At 40.7% G+C, this 22131-nt stretch overlaps 1 protein-coding gene across 3 annotated transcripts in view; it reads right to left on the bottom strand.

The window, feature by feature from the left end:
* The window catches only part of IL20RB (interleukin 20 receptor subunit beta), a 29186-nt gene extending 17430 nt beyond the window's left edge, over positions 1–11756 (bottom strand). Inside the window, exons 1-2 of one of the 3 annotated variants that reach the window (XM_014851964.3) lie at positions 11510–11756; positions 1008–1134 (exon numbers count right to left, since the gene is read on the bottom strand). In XM_014851964.3, coding sequence (XP_014707450.1) covers positions 1008–1134; positions 11510–11621 — 239 coding nt within the window. In that variant the 5' untranslated portion in view covers positions 11622–11756. The remainder of the gene's footprint in view (positions 1–1007; positions 1135–11509) is intronic. The other 2 variants (XM_014851965.3, XM_014851963.3) reach the window with 2 other exon arrangements.
* Between the last annotated feature and the right edge of the window lie 10375 nt (positions 11757–22131).

Genomic DNA, 22131 nt, shown 5'->3' with positions numbered 1-22131 from the left:
CTTCTCCTGTCCTTCAGATATCAGCTTAATTATCCCATCCTCAGACAGACTTCCCCTGACCAACTCATAAAAAGGAGCAGTGGAGTCAATTCTCCATTGCGTCATCCTTTTAGCTTCCTCCCAGCACTGATTACTACCTGAAATTGCCTAGAGCAGTGCTGCCCAATAGAACTTTCCGTGATGATGGAAATGTTCTACGTAAGTGGCCTTCAATATGGTAGTCACTAGCCACATGTGGCTAAGAACTTGAAATTTGACTAACATGACTGGGAAACAGATACTTTAATTTAACTTAATTAATTTAATTTTAAATAGCTAAAGGTGTCTAGTGGCTACCACATTGGACAGTGAAGACCTAGTGTATTTCTTTACCTTTTCACTATCTGTTCCTCCTCTAAATGTAAACTCCTTATATCCAGAAACCTTGTCAACTGTACTCCTGAGCCTAGAAGAATGTCTACACATGGAGGTGCTCAATTTGTATTAATTGCATACAATACATTGAGCATTTTCTGTGTCCTGTCACTCCCCAACAGCTCAGAGAGTCTGGACACATGGAGAAGAGTGGAGCCTGTTTGGCCCTGGGGCCAGCTGACCTTTAGGGTCACAATTTGTTTTGGCTCCCAGGGGCAAGCTCTTAGTCGGGAAAACTAAGGTCTCCCCCATCCCCAAAGGATCTGAGTCTCCAATGATTTATCCACCTCAAGTCAGAGTCAAACTGATTTCTTAAGATTTTCTTCAGCATCGGACAATTGAGTCACTGTTGAAAAGAAGCTCCACCAAAATGTATTTACACAAATTTGTGTTCCCAGAGAGTTTACTGTCAAATCCACAGGACAATTCCCTTGCTTCTTCAACCCTCCCAATGCCCATACAGACAAAGGAGGCAGACCATGGGAAATAATCCATCCCTGGGCTCGCAAAGCCTCCTCGAGCTCTGAAATGAGGGCTGTGCCTCCAGGAATCAACTGCCATCTAAAGGGAGAAAAACTAAGAAAAAGACTCACCCCTGGTACTCGACAAAATAGTCTATTATTTCTCCAGGCACGACCACTGGGCTCCACGTCAAGAGATGTTTCATGTTGGTTGATTGCACAGAGAGGTTCTGAGGGGCAGTCAGAACGGCCACTCCATCTGGGATAGAGGTAGATAGACAGGCTGACAGGTTGGCTCACACAGGGGGAATGCCACCGCTTCAAATTAGTTTCTAACGAAAGACCCCACACGTTTATGAACCAGAAACAACTCTAATTTCATCATACTTGTGTTAACGCTAAACTTTTGTTATCATCATTATAATTCTGCCTTTGGTGATAAAATGGCATATTAATAGTAATAATAATAATAGCTAATATTATTGAGCCCTGACCGTGTTCTGTCTGGGCCATGTGCTAGATTGTTACACCATTATCTCATTTAATTCTCATGACCATACTGGGAGGTAAGGATCATTAGTTTCTCCATTGTACAAATGAGAAAACTGAAGCACATTATATTTACAACTCTTATGTCAGATCCACCTAGAGGCAGGCTTATCTCTGCCACTAACTGACCATGTGACCTTAAGCAAGTTGCATAACCTGAGCTTCTCACCCCTACATGGCAAACCCATGAAGGCTCCTGCCAGCTTCTCATCACCTCCCTCTCCTGCTACTGCCATCCTTGGTACCAAAGCACATCCTTTCACGTCACCTAACAAGGCCAAATGGGGCATCAGCTGCCAGCTGGGAAGTGCAGGCTCAGGTCTGCTGTGGAAAGAGTCCAATCCAGAAGGGCACCAAGCCAGCTCAGAGACTCCACCCCAGGCAGACTGCAGGTCCCTGAGCCACCTGGGACACAAGCGTCTGCTCACACAGGGGTGTGCGATGTGCCCAGAGTGTGCACACAGTGGGTCTATGGTTTGCACACAGATTCAAGGAAGCCTGTGAAGCTGAACCTGCACTCATAAGGACTTTGGGCAGCCCTGGGTTCATCCTTGCATATAACCCAAGGTGCAGTCTGGATCTTCTGCTATGGTCCTTTTCCCCCCACTTTCACATGCTCCTCTTCGAATACCCAACACCTGCCTCCCTTTGCTGTTACAGTGGCCGTGATAACATCTTATCCACAACACAGCATATAGGGGGCTGGGGCCCTTGCCCTGGACTTTTCATCTCTTTGCCGTCTCCAGATTGGCACCTGCTGTTCGTTATCAAGCCCTGTGACCACGAGAGGATGGGGAGTTGATGGGGACACCCCTCCTGGTGCCCTTACTTCTTCTTCTCTAATGTAGAACTCTGGCAATGCACCTTCACCTCATGCTCAGCATCCCCTGCCTGCCCTGTGAGGAAACAGCTGGGGTGGGGAGGGCAGGAAGCTTCCTGCCCTCCCCACCCTTAACCTTGCAGTTACCCAAGGGATGAAAAGGAAAGGGCCAGCTGCAGTGCACAGGAGGGCGGGGCATGGTCCTCTCTGACATCCTTCCTCTGGTAAAGTATACAAAACCTTTCTCTAGTCAGATATGTGGGGAATATAAGCCTATGTTAAATATAAAGGTATAATTCATAATTTTAAAACTCTCAAAAATGAAATCTCCAGGCTCAGATGGTGTCACTAAAGAATGCTACCAAATATTAAAGAAAAATTAACACCAATTTATGCACTCTTTTCCGAAAAATACAAGAGTAAAGAATACCTTTCAACTTATTTTATGAGGCCAGTATTACCCTGATACCAAAATCAGACAAAGATGGTATATATTTTAAAAATCAAAAACAAAAAACCTACAGACCAATGTCTCACACACTTAGATGCAAAAATCTTCAACAGCATAATTAGCTATCCAAATTCAATAATGGATTAAAAGGATTATACCTCATGACCAAGTGGGATTTATTCCAGGTATGCAAGGCTGGTTCAACATTTGAAAAACAGTTAATGTAATCCACTATGTCAACAAGTTAAAGAAGAAAATTTGTACAATCATTATCAATTGACACAGAAAAAACATCCAACACCTATTTGTGATAAAAAAAAAAAAAAGAAAGAAAGAAAGAAAAATTCTCTTCAAGTTAAGAACAGCAGAGAGTTTTCTCAATTTGATAAAGACCGTCTACAAAAAACTTACAGCTAACATCTTACTTAATGGTGAAAGACTGAATGCTTTCCCCCTAAAATCAGGAACGAGGCAAGGATGTCTGCTTTTACCGCTTTTATTCAACATGGTACTGGAAGGCTAGCAACTGCAATAAGGAAAACAAAAGAAGTAAAAGGCTTTACAGATTGGAAAGGAAAAAGTAAAACTCCCCCGTTTGCAGGTGACATGATAGGCTATGTAGAAAATCCCACAGAATCTATAAAAAGAAACTTTCTAAAACTAATAAGGGAGTTCAGCAAGTCCATAGGGTACAAAATAAACATAAAAATTAATTGTAGGGGCCAGCCCAGTGGCATAGTGGTTAAGTTCGCGTGCTCTGCTTCAGCGGCCTGGGGTTTGCAGGTTTGGATCCTGGGCGCAGACCTACACACTGTCCCTCAAGCTGTGCTGTGGCAGTGTTCCACATACAAAAATAGAGGAAGATTGGCACAGATGTTAGCTCAGCAACAATCTTCCTCAATCAAAAAGAGGAAGATTGGTAACAGGTGTTAGCTCAGGGCCAATCGTCCTCACACACACACACAAAATTAATTGTACTTCTATATACTAGCAATGAACACTTATACACCAAAATTAAAAATACTATTTCAAATCACTCCCCAAAAGTTAAATACTTAGGCATAAATCTAGTAAAACATTATGTAGGATTTCTGTGGGAAAAACTCCACAATGCTGGTGAAAGCTTTACAAATAAAATCTAAATAAATGGAGAGACATACTGTGCATGGATTGGACAATTCAACATAGTTAAAATGGTAATTCTTCCCAAATTGATATACAGGTTGAACACAATCTTTATCAAAAGCCCAGCAGGTTTTTTACAGATATAGACAAGCTTTTTCTAAAATGCATAAGAAAAGGTAAAGGAACTAGAGTAACTAAGACAATTTTGAAAAAGAATACAGGGGAGGAATCAATCTACCCAATTTCAAGACTCACAGTAATTAAGAATGTGTGGTGTTGGCAAAGGAATAGACACATAGCTCGATAGAACAGAATAGAGAGTCCAGAAATAGACCCACACAAATATGCTCAAGTGATTTTTGGCAAAGGCACAAAAGCCATTAAATGGAGGAAGTACAGCCTTTTCAACAAATAATACTAGAGCAATCGGACATCTGCAGGCAAAAAAAAAATGAACCTCAACATAAACCTCACATCTTATCCAAAACTTAACTCAAAATGGATCATAGACTTAATGTAACATGTAAAACTCGAGAACTTTTAGAGAAAAACATGAGAGAAGATCTTCAGGGTTAGGCAGAGAGTTCTTAGACTTGACACCAAAAGCAAGATCCATAAAAGAAAAAATGTATTACTAGATATCTCAAAATTAAAATCTTTTTTGCTGTACAAAAGACTCTTGTTAAGATGATGAGAAGATGAGCTACAGAATGGGAGAAAATATTTGCAAATTACGTATCTCACAAAGAACTCAGATCTAAGATATATAAAGAACTTTGAAAATTCAACAGTAGAAAAGCAAACAATTCAATTAGAAAATGAGCAAAAGACATGAAGAGCCATTTCACTGAAGAGCACACACAGATGGCAAATAAGCACCTGAAAAGGTGTTTGACATCATTAGCTGTTAGGGAAATGCAAATTAAAACCACAGTGAGGTAGCACCACAGCTATCAGAATGGCTAAAATTTTTAAAAGTGACAAAACGAAATCCTGGTGAGGATGCAGAGAAAGTGGATCACTCATACATTGCTGATGGGAAGGTAAAATGGTACAGCCACTCTGGAAAATAGCTTGGCAGTTTCTTGTAAAACTAAACTTGTAATTACCACACAACCCAGCAACTGCATTCCTGGGCATTTATCCTAAAGAAATGAAAACTTATATCACACAAGATCTGCACACAAATGTCCATAGACTAACTAGAATCAGCCCAGATGTCCTAAAGGGACAGGCGAAGGATCAAACAAACTGTGGTACATCCATCCATGGAATACTGTTCAGCAGTAAAAAGGAACAAAGTATTGATACACACAACAACGCGCACGAATCTCCAGGGAATTATGCTGCGTGAAAAAAGCCAATCTCAAGAAGTTACATACTGTATGATTCTACTTATATAACATTTTGAAATGACAAAATTTTAGAAATGGAGAACAGATTAGTGGTTGCCAGGTGTTAGGAACGGGGCGGGGGGGGGGGGTTGGGGGGGGAGGGCAGGTAGAAGGGAGGAGAGCGTAGTTATAAAAAGGCAAGAGGAGGTATTGTTGTGATGTTGGAATTGTTCAGCATCTTCACTGTGGTGGTAAATGCACAAACCTATACACACAGTTGCACACACACACACACACACACACAAATGAGTACCAGTAAAACTGGGAAAATCTGAATAAGAAGGGTGGATTGTACCAATGATGTCAATATCCTGTTCGTGATATTATACTATAGTTTTGCAAAATACCATTAGGGACACTGGGCTCTCTGTATTATTTCTTACAATATGTGAATCTAGAATTACCTCAATAAAATTTGAGTTAAAAAAATACAACCATAATGTCGTCACACCTAAAAAAAAATAGCCTTAATTCTGCTTATCTGAATGACAGGATACAATTTAAAAGCTCATGATGGGGTAACTCAAACAGGATGAAATGCACCTGGGAAAAATGTAAAGTTCCACGATGAGGTCCAGCCAATTAAGCCAGCGAAGGAGACCCGTTTTAGGAGGGAGACCTGATGATTAGGGCACTCAAGGCTTTAAGCAACACACTCTGAGGCTGAATTCCAGGTATGTCTTTCTTCTTGAGGGGGTGCCCAGGCAGGAAGACAGCGAGGCATGTCCCAACATTTAGGTGGCTCTATTATGTTAATGCGATAATTGGCACTTGTGTGACCCTGTCCTCCTACCTGTGAAGTTCAGATCTAACTCCATTATGGGCAAAGTACTCAGTCTCATTTCTGTATTAAAATGAAAACTGCTGCTTCTTTCTGAGCCCTAAAGGCAAAATCTTCAGTGCTTATGCCATTTGTATAGTATATTCCAAATTTCATCTTTGCTTTGTCCATGTTTATGTGGCACACACAATGGGTGTGAGATGGAAAAATGGTAATGTCCATGAACTGTGGATGTCAGGGGACGTTTAACGGGGCTACATAGAAAGTGTCATGGCACTGCATGAGGAAGGATCATTTGACACTACACTGTGTGTACATTTAGTGACAGGACACTAAATAGGAAATGACTCTACAAGCTGGGAAATATATTTTCAGGTCAGATTCCAAGCTGAAAGTAACTCTTTCCACGTGCAAAGGGTTTAAAAATCCCCTCCAATTGTTAAAGAAGGCTGACTGTGGTCTTGAAAACACAATTAAAGGGAGAAAAAGAAAACTTAGTTATCCATACGGCCTTCTCATTAACAAGAAATGTCATCAATCCACCAGGAGCAATGTGTATTGAAGTCAAGTCTCCGAAGAAACCAGTTAATAAGGACTCTACTTGATGTACATGTGCAAATGAAAAACAAAGAATAAAGTCACAGGGGAAGAGGAGAGTAAGCCTGAAGTGTGGACAGGAAAGACAAATTGTGAGGAGGGTGAGAAATATGGAAGAATTCTTTCCTCAGCCACCTGGGATGAGCGTTCTCACCACAGCTAGAGATACTGGAGCCCTCTGTAGAATCTTCTGGTTCCTTGTGAACATTTATGTTTTCTTACTATAGAAAATTGTGTTATTCTCATTCTAGCAGTCTGACTCAGGTACCTCAAGAAGGCCCACTGGATGAGCCTCTTTGGTAGTGTTTCCAATAGAGACTTAAGCCGGGTGACCCTGATCTGACTATTAAGATTCTAGTGCTCAGCATGGGCAAAACTAGCTAAACAACATTTTTTGCATAGAGCTGCATTCCCAACACTGATCTCTCTCTCTCTCGTGGCCTATTACTGTTATATTTCTGTGGTAACAAATCGCCAGAAACTTAACATCTTAAAACCACACAGATTTATTATTTTACAGTTCTGTACGTCAGAAGTCTGACACAGGTCTCACTGGGCTAAAATCAAGGTGTTGGCAGGACTGCATTCCTTCTAGAGGCTCTAGAGAAGAATCCATTTCCTTGTTATTCCCAGCTTCTAGTGGCCACCTCCCTTCCGTGTTCATGGCCCCCTTCTTCCATCTTCAAAGACTACAATGGCTGGTTGAGACCCTCTCTTGCTTCAGATTTCTTCTGCCTCTTCCCTTCTCCCATCTCTCGCTGCACCAAGGAAGGTTCTCAGCTTTTAAGGAGTCATGTGATTAGATTGGGCCCACCCTGATAATCCAGGATAACCTCCCAATCTCAAAGTCTCACAACATTAATCACATCTCTAAAATCCCTTTTTCCATGGAAGGTAAGGGTAATGTATTTTCCATGGAAGGTTCCAGGAATTAAAGTGTGTACGTCTTTAAGGAACCCTTCTTCTGCCCACCACATGGGGCTCACACTGCAGGGAATATTGGCACTATGAACCCAACACTATGCCCTAAAATTTCTCCCTCAAATGCAGTAGATTACTTCGAGAGTATGACCTTGTATAGGACCAGAAGAAGAAAAGAGACAGGCTGAGCCCAGGGTGTGTTTGCCAAGCAGTTGATGGCATCACTCACTGCCTAAGCAACTAGTACCTACACCCCAGCTTCAAAAAGGTACGCAGCCAAATTCCTGCCTCAGAAAAGTGATAAACTACCTCATGATCTTAAAGTCCAGTCTTTGGATCAGCAGCATCACATTTCCCGAAAGCTTATTAGAAATACAGACTCCAGGCTCCACCTCACACCCTATCGAACCAGAATCTGCATTTTTAACAAGATCCCCAGGTAATTCATACCCCCATTAAGGTTGGAGAAACACTGATCGAGAGGTAATGATGGTGGGTCTCAACCTCGGCTGCCCATTAGAATCACTGTGGAGGTGGGTGGTTGGGTTTTCTTTAAGTTTTATTTGGAAACAGTTTCAAGCTTACAAGAGCTGCAAAATGAGTACAGAAGCTCCCATATACCCTCACTCAGCCTCCCATGTGTGCATAGCCATAGTGCAATTGGGAAAATTAAGATATTAACATTGGCACAATATCATTAAGTTTCAGTCTTTATTTAAATTTCACCAGTTCTTTTTATTTGTTTGCTTGTTTTTGAGGAAGATTAGCCCTGAGCTAACTACTGCCAATCCTCCTCTTTTTGCTGAGGAAGACTGAGCTAACATCCATGCCCATCTTCCTCCACTTTACATGTGGGATGCCTACCACAGCATGGCTTGCCAAGCGGTGCCATGTCCATACCCTGGATCCGAACCAGCAAACCCTGGGCCGCCGAGAAACATGCGCTCTTAACCGCTGTGCCACCGGACGGGCCCCTGAATTTCACCAGTTTTTACCCTTCTGTCCTTTTTTTTCCCCATTGGATCTGCTGTCAACTCCCCTCATTTGGGTCCTCTTCTGCCACCTTTACCTCCAAGAGCCCTCATGGTAAATGCATCAAAAAAGGTAGCACCATCTCCTTTATTTCCTCTGCTTTGTCCCTCCTCCCTTTTTCTAGCATGCTTCGACGTCTCTGCAGCTTCTTCTGCAGAGAAGTAGAAAAAGCACAGGCTCTGGAGCCAGCCAAACTCGAGTCCAGCCCCAATTCTCCCACTCACTAGATGTGTGTACTTGGGCAAGTAACTGAGCCTCCCTGAGTCTCTGTTTCCTAGGGTGCAAAGTGGGGATAATCCACCCTGGCAGGATTGACGTGAGAAACGAAGAGAGCATTTTCGCTAATCTAGAGCACAGCGTGTGCTCAGAAACGGCAGCTGTGACTGTCGTTGTTATTATTATCGGCAGTGGGGATCAAATTCCTGAATCACACACTATTCTTTGGAGGGGGCAGGGCAAGGCAAATGAATTCTATAAAATGAATTCAATAAAAGAGAGCAAGACCTCTACCCATCTGCCCAGGGTCTAGAGTAACTGGTAGAAGTTCACTTAGAATTTTCAGAATTCATTGCAGGCACCTACATAATTCAGAGGAAATGGCCAAAATTGCATAAAGCCAACCTCAGCTAAAGCAATTATCTGCTGACACCATCTGTTTGCATAACCAACAGATAATAATAACTAACATGGGGGGGAACACAGTGACATCTTTAGAGTGGTTTTGTTTGACTCATCTCATTTAACCCCTCTAACCTCAAGGTGGCTATTTGACCATTTTACAGATAAGGAAACCGAAGTTCTGTGATAATGTCACATGCAAGTCTTCCGGGCTCTGACATCCTTGTGGTTTCCACCACGGGATTTCTTTTCTTCTGTGCAAGTTCATAGGTGTCAGAAGAGCACACTCACCTCCAGGTCTGTTTGAAACAGGAGTTTTCAGGAAAAGACTTAAGAGACTGAACTGCCTCATTGAAGAAAACGTCAAATTAAAAAATGGGCTAAGGGGGTCAAAAGGTACAAACTAATATACACTAAATAAGTCGTGGGGATGTAAGGTACAGCAGGTGGCTATAGTTAATAATACTGTATGGCATATTTGAAAGTTGCTAAGAGAGTAGATCTTGAAAGTCCTCATCACAAGAAAAAAAAATTTTGTAACTATGTATGGTAATAGATGTTAACTGAGCTTATTATGGTGATCATTTTGCAATATATACAAATACTGAATCATTATGTTGTACACCTGAAACTAATATAAGGTATTTGTTGATTATACCTCAATAAAAAAAAAAAAACAGGAAAAACAAATGCTGGCCTTTCTGCTTCTCATTTAGCCTCCACGTCTTCTCCCTTTGGCTTAGTGGAAGAGTGATTCCCTGGCAACTTGTTTGTCAGACCAACTAATCAATCAGTCAACTAACTAAGCAATCAACTAACATGCTTAGCCTATGCTGAGGGCTGTGGGGAAACTAGGAAAGATGCCGAGGCACCCCTGCCGCAGGCCGGTGCAGGGAACAGAAGTAACCCACCAAAGCAGAGTACATGGGGTCATGGGTCAAAGGAGAGAGAAGTCTGGGAAGGGTTTGTAGGGGGAGGGACCCATCTGGAATGATGATGGGAGGATGGGCTTTGGATGGAGAAAGGAACCGGAGATGGTGCTTCTGGTGGGAAATCACAACAGTAAAAGCAGGAGGAGGAAATGAGGGTGTCATATGCCAACTGTGAAGACAGAAGCCACCCATGGTCCATATTTGTTTTCAAGGAGTAGTAAGAAATAGGATGGGGGCCTGAGTACACTGGGTCATGAAACAAACAGCAGATCTGAACATCAAGTGCTGACCAGTCGGGAGCTGTGAAGGTTTTTTTTTGAGGAAGATTAGCCCTGAGCTAACCGCTGCCAATCCTCCTCTTTTTGCTGAGGAAGGCCAGCCCTGAGCTAACATCCGTGCCCATCTTCCTCTACTTTATATGTGGGACGCCTACCACAGCATGGCTGGCCAAGCGGTGCCATGTCCGCACCGGTGAACCCCAGGCTGCTGAAGCGGAACGTGCGAACTTAACCACTGCACCACCGGGCTGGCCCCATGTGAAGGGTTTTGAGCTAGGCAGGGACACCATAAATTTGAAGTTTAGGCCAGTTCTAAACATTGCAAATCGCTTAGCATTGATTCGTTGCCTGATTTAAACCAATTAGAATAATTAGTTCTCATTGTTAAAAAAAAGACAGAAGTACTCAAGTCTCCCACCAACATTGCAAAATGTCTAGTACCTTGGAGTATTAAAATTAGAAATTTCTCTTAAATGTTATTTGACATAAAGAAACATCAAAGGCTAAGGAGCTGTGATTTTGGAATAATAAAGCATGTAGGTATAAGCAGCCAGGAGTAGAGCAGAGAAAATTATGTAATCTTATTGGCAGGGAAAATTCCCCAAACCAAATATTTTTTTAAATGCTATGGAGTACCTGACTGCTACCTTTTCTGCAGTGACCAGGAGAGAAATCCAATTTTTATAAGCCTTGTACCCAACATTAAGTTTTCAAATTGTCTTTTTATTCATGTGTACTTTGTTAGAATCTTTATTTTACTTTAACCTGTCCTTACGGTTAACATCTCTGAGGCACACAGAAAGACTGAGATAACCATATTGCACCTTTTAAAACTAGATAATGAAATAAATAACAAAAGGCATGGAGCTCTGCTAACCTTTAGACTCATGGTTTTGAGGACTTATCTTTCTAGAATTTTCTGTGGACATTAGCAGAGAGATTTCCAAACAGAATGTGGGCCTTTTTCTTTTCTTTGGGGTGTGGGGATGGAGGTTTAGGAGATGAGAAACCTTTTTTAAAACAGAAATAAGATGTTCTAAGCAAAATTGCAACCCCAAACCTTGGGAAAGTATTTTTCACCTTCTTAACCTATATTCAAGTCCCAGACTATTGGCTGTATTCTAATTCATACTTACCTATGAGCAAACATGGAATCAAGGCGTAGAAAAACCACATGATACAACTTGTCAAGACGTCTAGAACCATGGCAGGGTCTGTGTTTGGCAGACTCAGCTTGACCTGGAACATTGTTTCCTTCCAGAATGAAGCATTCTGTCCATCTCTGCCATCCTTGCTTCAGAACACAGATGTTACAGATGAGCTTTGAGCTGCTGTGAAGCCTGAATTGTTCCGGAAAGAGGAGCTGGCCCAGACAGCTCAGAAGGGGCGGGCCGTGCAGCACCCTCCTTGCCGCCCAAACGCAGGTATTGCATCAGGGGGAGTGGCCTAGGAGAGTTCCCAAGGAAAGGTAACTCTGGGGAGCTTGAGAATCGGCATGGGAGAGAACCCTGGACCGTAGGCTCTGCCCTGGGGGATCTTGGCTGTCCCTACAGGCCCCACTGGCAGTGAGCCGGCAAGATTATCTCACTCTCTCATCAAACAGCTGTCCTCTTCCAAGCCTCCATCTCCTGAGTTCCTTCAAGCTGGGTACTCATTAGCTCTTTTTGCTATACACCCACTTCAGAAAAAGCACAGAAGTTAAAAAAAAAATGTAGTACCTTTAAAAAAAGTAGAGGTCGGGGCTGGCCCGGTGGCCGAGTGGTTAAGTTCGCGCGCTCCGCTGCAGGCCGCCCAGTGTTTCGTTGGCTCGAATCCTGGGCGCGGACATGGCACTGCTCATCAAACCACGCTGAGGCAGCGTCCCACATGCCACAACTAGAAGGACCCACAACGAAGAATATACAACTATGTACCGGGGGGCTTTGGGGAGAAAAAGGAAAAAAAATAAAATCTTTAAAAAAAGTAGAGGTCAAGAAGAATATTTGCTTGCACTTGCAAAAAGAAAACCTGGAAGGAGATATAGAAACTAACAAGATTGGTTACCCTGAGCAGAGAGAGTGGGATTGGGAAGACGGAGGAGAAAAATGAGAAAGAGACTCTTTGTGGTCTTTTTGTTAGTTTGGTTTTGGGTTTAAAAAAAATTTTTATTGAGGCAAAATTCACATAACATAAAATTTACCATCTTAACCATTTTTAAGTATACAGTTCTATGAAGTTAAATACATTCAAATCCTTGTGAAACCATCACCACCATCATCCCCATAATTCTTTTCATCTTGTTAAACTGAAACTCTATACCATTAATCAGTGACTCCAATTCTCCCCTCCCCCAAACCAGTAGCAACTACTATTACTTTCTGTCTTTATGATTTTGACTATCCTGAGTACTTCATGTAGGTGGAATCACGCAGTATTTGTCTTTCTGTGACTGGCTTATTTCACTTAGCATAATGTCCTCAAGGTTCACCCATGTTGTAGCACACTGCAGAATTTCCTTCCTTCTTAAGGCTGAACAATATTCCATTCTATGTGTATACCACATCTTGCTTATCCATTCACCCATCCATAGACACTTGATTGCTTCTACGTTTAAGCTGTTGTGAATAATGCTCCTAATGAACCTGATATACAAATCTCTCTTCAAGATCCTGCTTTCAATTCTTTTGGGTGCTGTATATCTTTTTATACTCTTTGATGACTGAACTATGTGAATGCATTATTGACAAATTAAAAACAATTTTAAAAATTGGAAGGAAAACCTTATGAAAGGGTTGCCCCCTTGAAATGTCAGCTTTTTAAGGACCCTAAACACTCAACATGTGCAAATGAATTGGTGAAAAGAACATGGATTTTAGAGTGTAACAGATTTTGGTTCCAGTTTCAGAACTTATTTGCAATATAATCTTGGAAAGTTAGTCACTTAATAATTCATTCAACAAACATTTGCTAAGGACCTATTATGTGCTAGATCCTTGGAATTCAATCGTTCCTGCCCTCAACCAAGAACTTCCCAAAAAAGGAGCAAATGGACATGGGAATAATCATAAATGAACATTGAAAATAAAGTGACAGAAATATTCACAAGGGAATATAGGAGCATTACGGAAAAACATCTAACCCAGTCTGGGGGATCAGAGAAGGCTTCCTGGAGGAGGTGAATTTTGGGTTGAGTATTAAACACTGAAAAAATATCAGCCAGTTACAACACACAACAATAGTGTGTTTAGGAAATCACAGGAAGTTTGGTACAATGGAGAGCCAGGTTGGAGTGGCAAGAAATGGGGCTCAAAGGCAGACAGAAACAGGATTCCAGAAATCTTTGAGTGCCTCATTGAAGAGCTTAGAGTTTATGTTGAGAGCAAAGAAGGTCACAAAGGAAGGGTCAAAATCTCAAATCTGATCATGTCATTCCCTGCATTTGAGCTTTAAAAAGTTATGACTAAGGTGGAGAAAACGGTGGAAGAGACCAGACAGGAGGCAAGAGTGCCAGGAGGGCTATGTCGGTCAGCTAGGAGAGAGATGTTACTGGCTTCTACCTGTCCGTAGAGAGAACTAACTAAATTCAAAAGATGAAGGAGGTAGAATTGACAGATCCTAGAAATTGAGTGGATTGGGAAGGTGGAGGTGGAGGTAAACATGAATTTCAGGTTATAGAGTTGAGTATCTGAGTGGATGGCAGCACCTCAACCAAAATATTGGAAAAAGGAGGAGGGTCGGGTGGGGTCAGGACAGATAGGGTGAGGGTGGTACAGAAAAAGGTTGCATGTGTTCTGCTTGATGCACTTGAATTTGCAATGCTAATACGGGCGGGGGAGTCTCTGGTATGTAAATGATCTTTGCCCCAAGTTTATATGTCAGGAGTATGGCACCATTTCCCCTACCTTCAGCATTTCAGTAGTTGCTGAGCCCAGGAAGTGGGTGAGAACATTCAAGGAGAGTATGTAGATTAAGGAGGCGTGTGGATGTGCTCCTGGAGAAGACTCACATTTAAGAACCAGCACAAGAAAAAGAAATAGGGAGATACAGGGGGGAAAAATAGGTCAGAGAAGTGGTCCTGGAACAAACTACGGCCCTGGAAATGATGAAGGATGGAGTGATCGTTAAGAGGGAGTGCAAAAGAGAGAGTCATTGAAAAACGTCCCCAGGATTTAGCACCTGGAAGGTCACTTGTAATCTCAACAAGAGGAGTTTCAGTGGAGAGCTTGGATCAGAAGCTGGATAGTTGGAGGTTGTGGAGCAGATCAGGAAAATAGTGCTCCTTTGATGTGACGGGAGAGAGCAACTCCATGAGCCTTATTTTTTCATTTATAAAATAGATGCAATGATATATTGCATAATAATTGTGGGAATTAAAGAATGAAGACAAAGCACATTAGCACAGTGCCAGGAACACAGTAGGTCTTCACAAATGCCATATTAACCATTTGTTATGTTAACAATATTAACAATAAATACATAAGGGGTTATTTGCTCTGGCTGGCTGGCCCTTTGTGGGCTGTCCATCTTTCCATTTGGCCCCTGCATCAGCAAAGAAAGGCTTCCAGTTGGACACACCTACTAGAGGGTAGTAGCTAAAAGCATGGGCTCTGGAGCCAGACTCTCTTGGGTGGCATCCAGGCTCTGCCACTTATTGGTTCTGTTATTTTAGGCAAGTCATTTAAACCACCTATTTTAGTGTCCTCATGTGTAAATTGGAGACAATTATAATAGTAACTACTTCATAGGGCTGTTCTGAGGACTAAATGAGATGGTACACTTAGAACAAGATCTGGCAAGGTAAGCATACAGTAAACACTAGCTATGTATCTTTTTGCTACACGATGATTAATAACATTTGGTGCATGCTCTCCTTGATCCCAGCGCTGTGAGTCAATGGCCACATTTGTGCCCTGATCTCTGGTCACTAGCTGCTTGTATAGTCTCTCACTGCTCCCCTGCCATCTCATCCTGGCTCCCCTTGCTTTTATGGTTGGACACACCCCAACTTGGAGTGCTTCAGACATGCTGGCCTCAACGTCTGTCCCCAATCTTACCTTTGTTCTTCTACTCCTGGCTGCCTGATTCCTCTTTACTAAATATACTTCTGCCCGGTTTCCACATGTTGAAAGCTAACAATAAAAGCCAATGTGTACTGGGTATCTACTATGTGCCAGGACTTGTCCTAAAGGCTTTCCATTATTATATACATTTCCACATATTATACAACAGACTTGCAAGGTAAGATTTGATGCCCAACTTTTCAGATGAAGACACAAGGCTCAGAGAAATTTACTATAGATTACAGAGCTAGTCAGCGATGGAGACAGAAATTCCAATTGAGGTCTACCTAACTTCAAGTTCTTTTCACTCATCTTATTGCCTCCCAATTAACACCAAAGGAGGGCTCACAGTGTGTCTGAGAGGCATAAAGAGTGATCCAGGAGATTAGCAAAAGCTTTAGAGAACAGACAGACCCCAATATGGAGTGCCAAGGACGTACCCATTTAGATTTGGGTAGGAGAGATGCATTCACAGTTGAGCATCCCAACTGGGAGAATGGCATGAGCAAGGCCCAAGGATAGACAGGTTGAGAGGAATACAGACTAAGTATGAAGAAGAAAAGGTAAGTAACCAGAAAATGAGAGACAGAAAGAACAAGACTCATTTAGCTATGCTGTTGGGAAGGAGAGTTGTTCACCAAACCCTGAGGGCTTAGGATGGTTAGTTCTATCTGGGCATGGATCCTTGTGAAGATGCCCCTGCCTGGCACTGCCATGCTGACAAGGCAGTACTGCCTGCCAATCTTCACAAGCCACTACAAGGAGAGTCTCTGTCCTGGGCTCAGCACACCTCAAGGGCCCTGAGGGATAATGCTACCTGCCTATCACAGCTTTTGAATGACAGTCCCTTTCAGGACTGGCTCATGACTCAACAGGAACTCAGACCATCCACCTCTGCAGGGCCCATGCCATCGGGTGAAGACTTCTGGAGGGCTGTGCTTCACCTGCTAGCTCTTACCCTTGCCTGGACATCCCCAACTCTGATCTTGCCTTTCTCTTTGGGCTTCGAAGTACTTCTCTTTCTATAACTTCTCATCAGCTGGCTGTGACTTTTTGTCTATGCAACATGCCAAAACCAAACTATCCTCTAACCTGGTGCCTGTACTTCTCAGGTTAATTTCCACTGCCTTCCCAAGTTGAAGGATCATCTATGTCTGAAGATGAACTGCTGGAAGACAGACCTATTTCCTATCATAATCAAGAAATAGGAATTTGTTCCCATTACACTATTTGCCACTTAAATATTTGATAACTATGGAAAGAAAAGCAAGAAGACACAGAGTTTTTATGGAAAAATAGAGGCAGTGCAGAAGGATAAGGAGGTTGATGGCTAAGGAAGAGATTCCCAAGCTCTCTGAGCCCTGTAGGGCCGGGACCAGAATGAAGCAAGGGAGGCATGTCCTCTTAGGTTGTGCAAGTAAAGGATAGGTTCTGGTGCCCTGGAACCGACTACATGGTCAAATTACTACATTCCAATACCCCTTCCTTGCCCTACCTTAGCACAGAATAGTTCCCTTCCCTCTACCAAGATTCCTAAATATCTACGTCCTGTGTTTTAGTACATCTGACACTTAGTTTTAACTTTTTTTTTTTTGAAGTAATATAGGGTATTTAAACAGTGGAATTCCTATTGTCTCAGATTTTTCTAACTCCTGCTTCCACTGAGTCTGCTCCAAACGTAATTCCCACACACTTTCAAGCTCTAGATTCCAGGGTTCTTGCAGCCCTTTTTCACCTCCTCTGAACATACTGTAGTTCTTCAATTTTCTCCCTAGTTAATTGTCTGGCCACCAGTGCAGAGCATCAGGAATTTATCCTCCCTTAAACTCAATTCTTTCCTTAGAGTGTGATCATTAAAACCCTTAAGGCTGTCAAACAGTCCTTTCTGTAGTTATAAACTGATTTTTTTCTATGTGACCTTCCCCAACAACTCCTCTTAATATGGAGAACCCAGCTTCATGCAGAATAGCCCTTTGTAGTTAAAAGTTACACATTTAAGTAAAACAAATACCATATTATTCATTTTTAAAATTTGAAAACCAGAAACAATGCTCTGTAATAGTGAAGACCTTAACATAATTTTCAAATGATTTTGGTTACTGTATTTTCAACCACTAGTTTAATCCTAATCATCAGTGATTCTGTTAAGTGGAGCACACAATATGCTCCAAGGTCAAGCTTATCAGAGGCCTCTTTTGATCCTTCTACATAAAGTAATACCCCTACTCGCACTCTTCAATTGCCTCAACCTGCTCTATTTTCTGTTCGGAGCACTTCTTCATTAAGCATTACATCACTAGAAATGTAAGTTTGATGACAGCTTTTGGACAACTTTGCCCATTTTCTTCACTATCATATAGCTGGGTTAGAATAGCTTGGCACCCGAGCAATCAAATATCTGAGGTGAGTTGGTTGGATGGTTGGATGATGGATAAATATCTCTAAAAGCTATTTAAACACAGACACTACCATCCGCATATAGATAACAGTTCGAAAATTTTTTTTTTCATCTTGACAGCAAGTGATTAGCATATGTCCTGATGAAGTCAGTATTTGTTTTCTATAACATCTCCTTTATCTATAGTCTAGAAAACATATCAAAACAACTAAAAGTTTGTCATTACTTGTTCCTGGAAAAGACATGCTTATTCAGGGATTACTAATTTCTTCCCCAAGGGTGCAAAAAATACCAAGTTAATAACCACTCCTGTGCGTGGCCTAAAATAGACAAGACTTGTCACATTCTGGGTCCCGTTTCCATAATTTCCCAAAGGCTATCTGCAAATTTTCTACATAGTCTAAGATATAAATTATCTGAGCCCAGAGATTTATTTAAAGCAAGTATCTTAACTATTTTAGATGTCTATTTTTAATTGTCTATTTATAATGTTTTCCTGTTTGAAAGTCATTATCATTCCATGAGGTACAAAAAAACATGTAAATAGGAAACTGAGTACTCTTTTTCTTTGTGTTCTGTAGCTGTAACTACAAATAAAATTTGCAACATTATTCCAAAAGGCTGACACCAGCTTTCCTGTGAGCTTTAAAAACAGTTTAAAAAGTAATTTGAGTGGAAATATTTAAAAATTAGTCAGTCCAGTAGGTAAAGTTTGTGCTAAGCCATTGTAGGCATCAGGTCAATTCTGAAATATTTGAGATAATGAACATGTTCTGGCCTGCAAACATAGTCTCAAAAAGACACTTTGGTTTAAAACATTTACCTCTGTGAACATGGCCGATAATAACTGCTCTTCAATAATAATTTTCCTGCCCTTCAAAACATCACCATGCTCAATTTAGGTTCTACTCATTAAACAAACAAGTCTCAGCAAACTGTTTCTTTCAGATGAAACGAACACCCAGTTAGTAAACTAGAAAGATATATTTCAGCTCCTGGGTCACTTTATTTAAGTCACCTAACAGCAAGAAATCAGGGTGTGGAAGTGGAGTACGCATAGCATGCTGATCAGTGTTTAGAAGATGAGAGTTGAGTCATATAAACTTGCTAAACCAATAGAACCAGCTTATCAGAAGAGCCTCCTACTTTGCCTTGCAACAGAATCAAATAGTTTTCCCCAGAAGCAGTAATGTGCCATTTTTTTAAAAAGTCCACTGGATGCTATTCAGAATATAAAAAGAGGGTGTCATCTATCCTGTATCAAATGTCCTTTAAAGGAAGAAGTGACTACAGCTGTGAAACCATTTGGAAATAGTTAAAAGATCCATATAAATATAAGACTACGAAGGACCCCCTTATCTTCTAGGAAAATATTAAAGTAGAGAAGTTAATTTGTATGCTGTAATGCTACATTCCTAATTTATTGATTTGGACATTGCATCTGAAGTGTTTCTGAAAAACGAAAGTTTTCAGATTCTGTATCGACAACTCTCCATGTTACAGGAAAAACAGGGAGTAACAGTAACTGCATTTGGAGATGTGAACTAGGGAGATAAGAGCTGTGAAGGAGACTTTTTTACATTGAAATTATTTTTTTTACCATGTGCATTGGTAAAAGTAAGGGGACAAAAATAATGTGATGGTTGCCTTGCAGGAATTCAACTCGAGTATTGTCCACTTCTCATTTTTGAGGGGAAACTAGAACTCTGAATTTTATGTGAAATCCTCCAATTTCTAAATGTTAACATTACTTTTTTAAGCACTGTATGAGTTGAACTGTATTCCTATTTGGTGGTATCCTGAAAAGGGCACCTGGCCAAGACAGGGGGTTGGGGGAGTGGTGGTGGTGACATTCGGACTTCTCAACAAAAGGGGCTGGGCTTCCTGGGGGGAAGAGGTGCCTTTTCCTAATTCTGACAGTTACTTACACAGTAATGGCCCTGCTTCTTTGCAATCTCTGGACTAGATGATAGAATTAGAACATTAAAGCTGGAGATAATTCATGTGCCATGTATCTCTGAGGATGACCTTATTTTAACAACCCAAGATGTTCACCCACTAGGCCTTTTTACTCTTCCAGCAATGGCAATGGATTGCACTTATCCTTCCTATTTTGTTTAGTGATGTATCGTGACACACTGTCTTTAACAGGGCCAGGTGTCTGTGTTACTGTGTATAGTGAAAGACGTGTAATATATATGTGTGAATATATGTTCAATTGAACACTAAGGATTTATGACCAAGTAACAGACCAGCAATAGCTTTCATTGCTGAGCTTATATAAAGTTCTGAAAAACTCTCTTCCAAGGTTTTGGAGAATCTTTGTAGCAGTGGATTGGGCAGCGTTATATGTGTTACGTGTATTTAAATTGACAGCTAAGCATCTCCTCACATGAGGAAGAAAATTTCTATAATACTGCTCTTGCCAGGACTCTCCTCCTAGTCTAAAAACAAGCACACAGAGGGCAACGTGTCATGATACAAAGTACACCAGGCTGGAAATAAATAAGGAAACCTGGTTTCTCATACAAATCCTGCTACTATATAGCTATGTAGATGTTTTGTAAGGTTGTTCTAGTTCTTAAGAAAATTGCTTCAAGTAAAATTCATGCTTATAAAAATAGCCATTGGTCTAAGGATTGGTTTAAGACTTTTAAAAAGCTGATAAAGTGTTGAAGTACAAACTTAAGTAGTTCCCAGTGAGGTTTTCATTCCCTAGTAAGAAGAGTACACAACAGATATAATTGGCACACATGGGCTATCTGGGGACTCTCTAGTTATTATAAATCTAATTACGGCAGAGAAATATGCCTTCTGCTTCCAGTGCTACTCCATTCCTAGCTACTTTCTCAAAATCCTTAACATTGCTGCTCAGTGGGGTTAGCTCATGTCTGAGATACAAGGCATTAATTGCTCCTTTTTTTAAAACAAACATCCATTTTTTAAAAATAAGGAATACTGGGGAAAAAACACGAGATGAAGAACAAAGAGAAAGTATCATCAAATGTTTGTTTAAAATCAAATGCAAAGATGTTTACTACCTAGTCATTTTACAACCACTTTAAAACTATTTTCTTCAATTTATACTCAAGTGATTTTACAGCAAAAAAGGTAAGCATACATGACTTTTCTTTCCATTAAACTTACCTATTAATAATCATCTTAATAAACAAAGGGGGACTGAGAAAGATAATGAATATGACCTAAACGGCTTTAAAAGCAGGTGTAATGAAGATGAAAAAACTGTGCATCAATATCTTAATCCTATTTGCTGACTTCTGTTGCTCAGTGGAAGAAGCCAGGGCTGCCACCCAGTGGCAACATAAGTCTTTAAATGATTTTAAGATTTAAAGAATAAAAAAAATTTATAATAAAACAAATTGTAAAAACACAAAAAACAAAAACCTCATGAATTAGATGACTTCAATTATAACATCAGTAATTCTGGCATACTAAATGTCTGTTTATAACATACTAAGGAAGGGGAACATTCATTTGCTCAAGCAGCATTGGAGAAATTTTTGAAAATATCATATGACTTTCTACCATTTACTAAGTTACGTGGTTTTAATTAGTATTTTCAATTAAAATATTGAAGGTTACTTTGCTTAAATTTAAACCTCCAGAATTAATAATGGAGGGGAAAGCTGTGACTATAAAACACACTTGTTTTTCTTCTGTGACCTATAGTAGTCTCTCATCCATACAACCAAACTTCTGTTTGGTAAACAAAAACACAATAGAAGCACCTGCAAAAATAAGATTTTAAAAACGATTGTCTCTAACCATGAGTACATCCCATCTTTTCCTCAGGTATACATGAATTTTAGTGTCCCAGTCAACAAAACTCAAAGCTGAAAGGGGGAAATGAAAATCATAGAAATACTATGCTCGATAATTATTCACATTTTGGGATAGCGAGAAACCAAGTATCTCATTGCCTCCTCTTTCCCCAAAACTTGGCCATAGCTTTTTTCACATTGGCACAGGTGTAACGTATCCTAATACAAGATGCTTTGGTAAAATAACACTACGGAAAAAAATAACACTAGAGCATCCATTTAGTTTGAAAAGCTACATATCTCAGAGACTGCTCTGTTCTCTTGAATAACTAGGTGAGAGAAGCACCAAAAGAAATTCTTAGAAATTTAGAGATTTTTGTTTCCAACAGTTGTAAATTAAAATTGTACAAGATATGTTTTTTAACCTATTCCCATTTGTTTTGCTTTACATCGAAGACAATGAATGCATTTTTTAAATAATGGCAGACACAACATACTCGATATTTACAATGGCTTGTGACAAATACAATACCTGAAAA

The sequence above is a fragment of the Equus asinus genome, chromosome 21, assembly GCF_041296235.1.
Source record: "Equus asinus isolate D_3611 breed Donkey chromosome 21, EquAss-T2T_v2, whole genome shotgun sequence".
In the NCBI taxonomy this organism is placed as follows: domain Eukaryota; kingdom Metazoa; phylum Chordata; class Mammalia; order Perissodactyla; family Equidae; genus Equus; species Equus asinus.
Note: the sequence above shows the minus strand (reverse complement) of the source record. Positions and strands in the feature narration are given on the sequence as shown.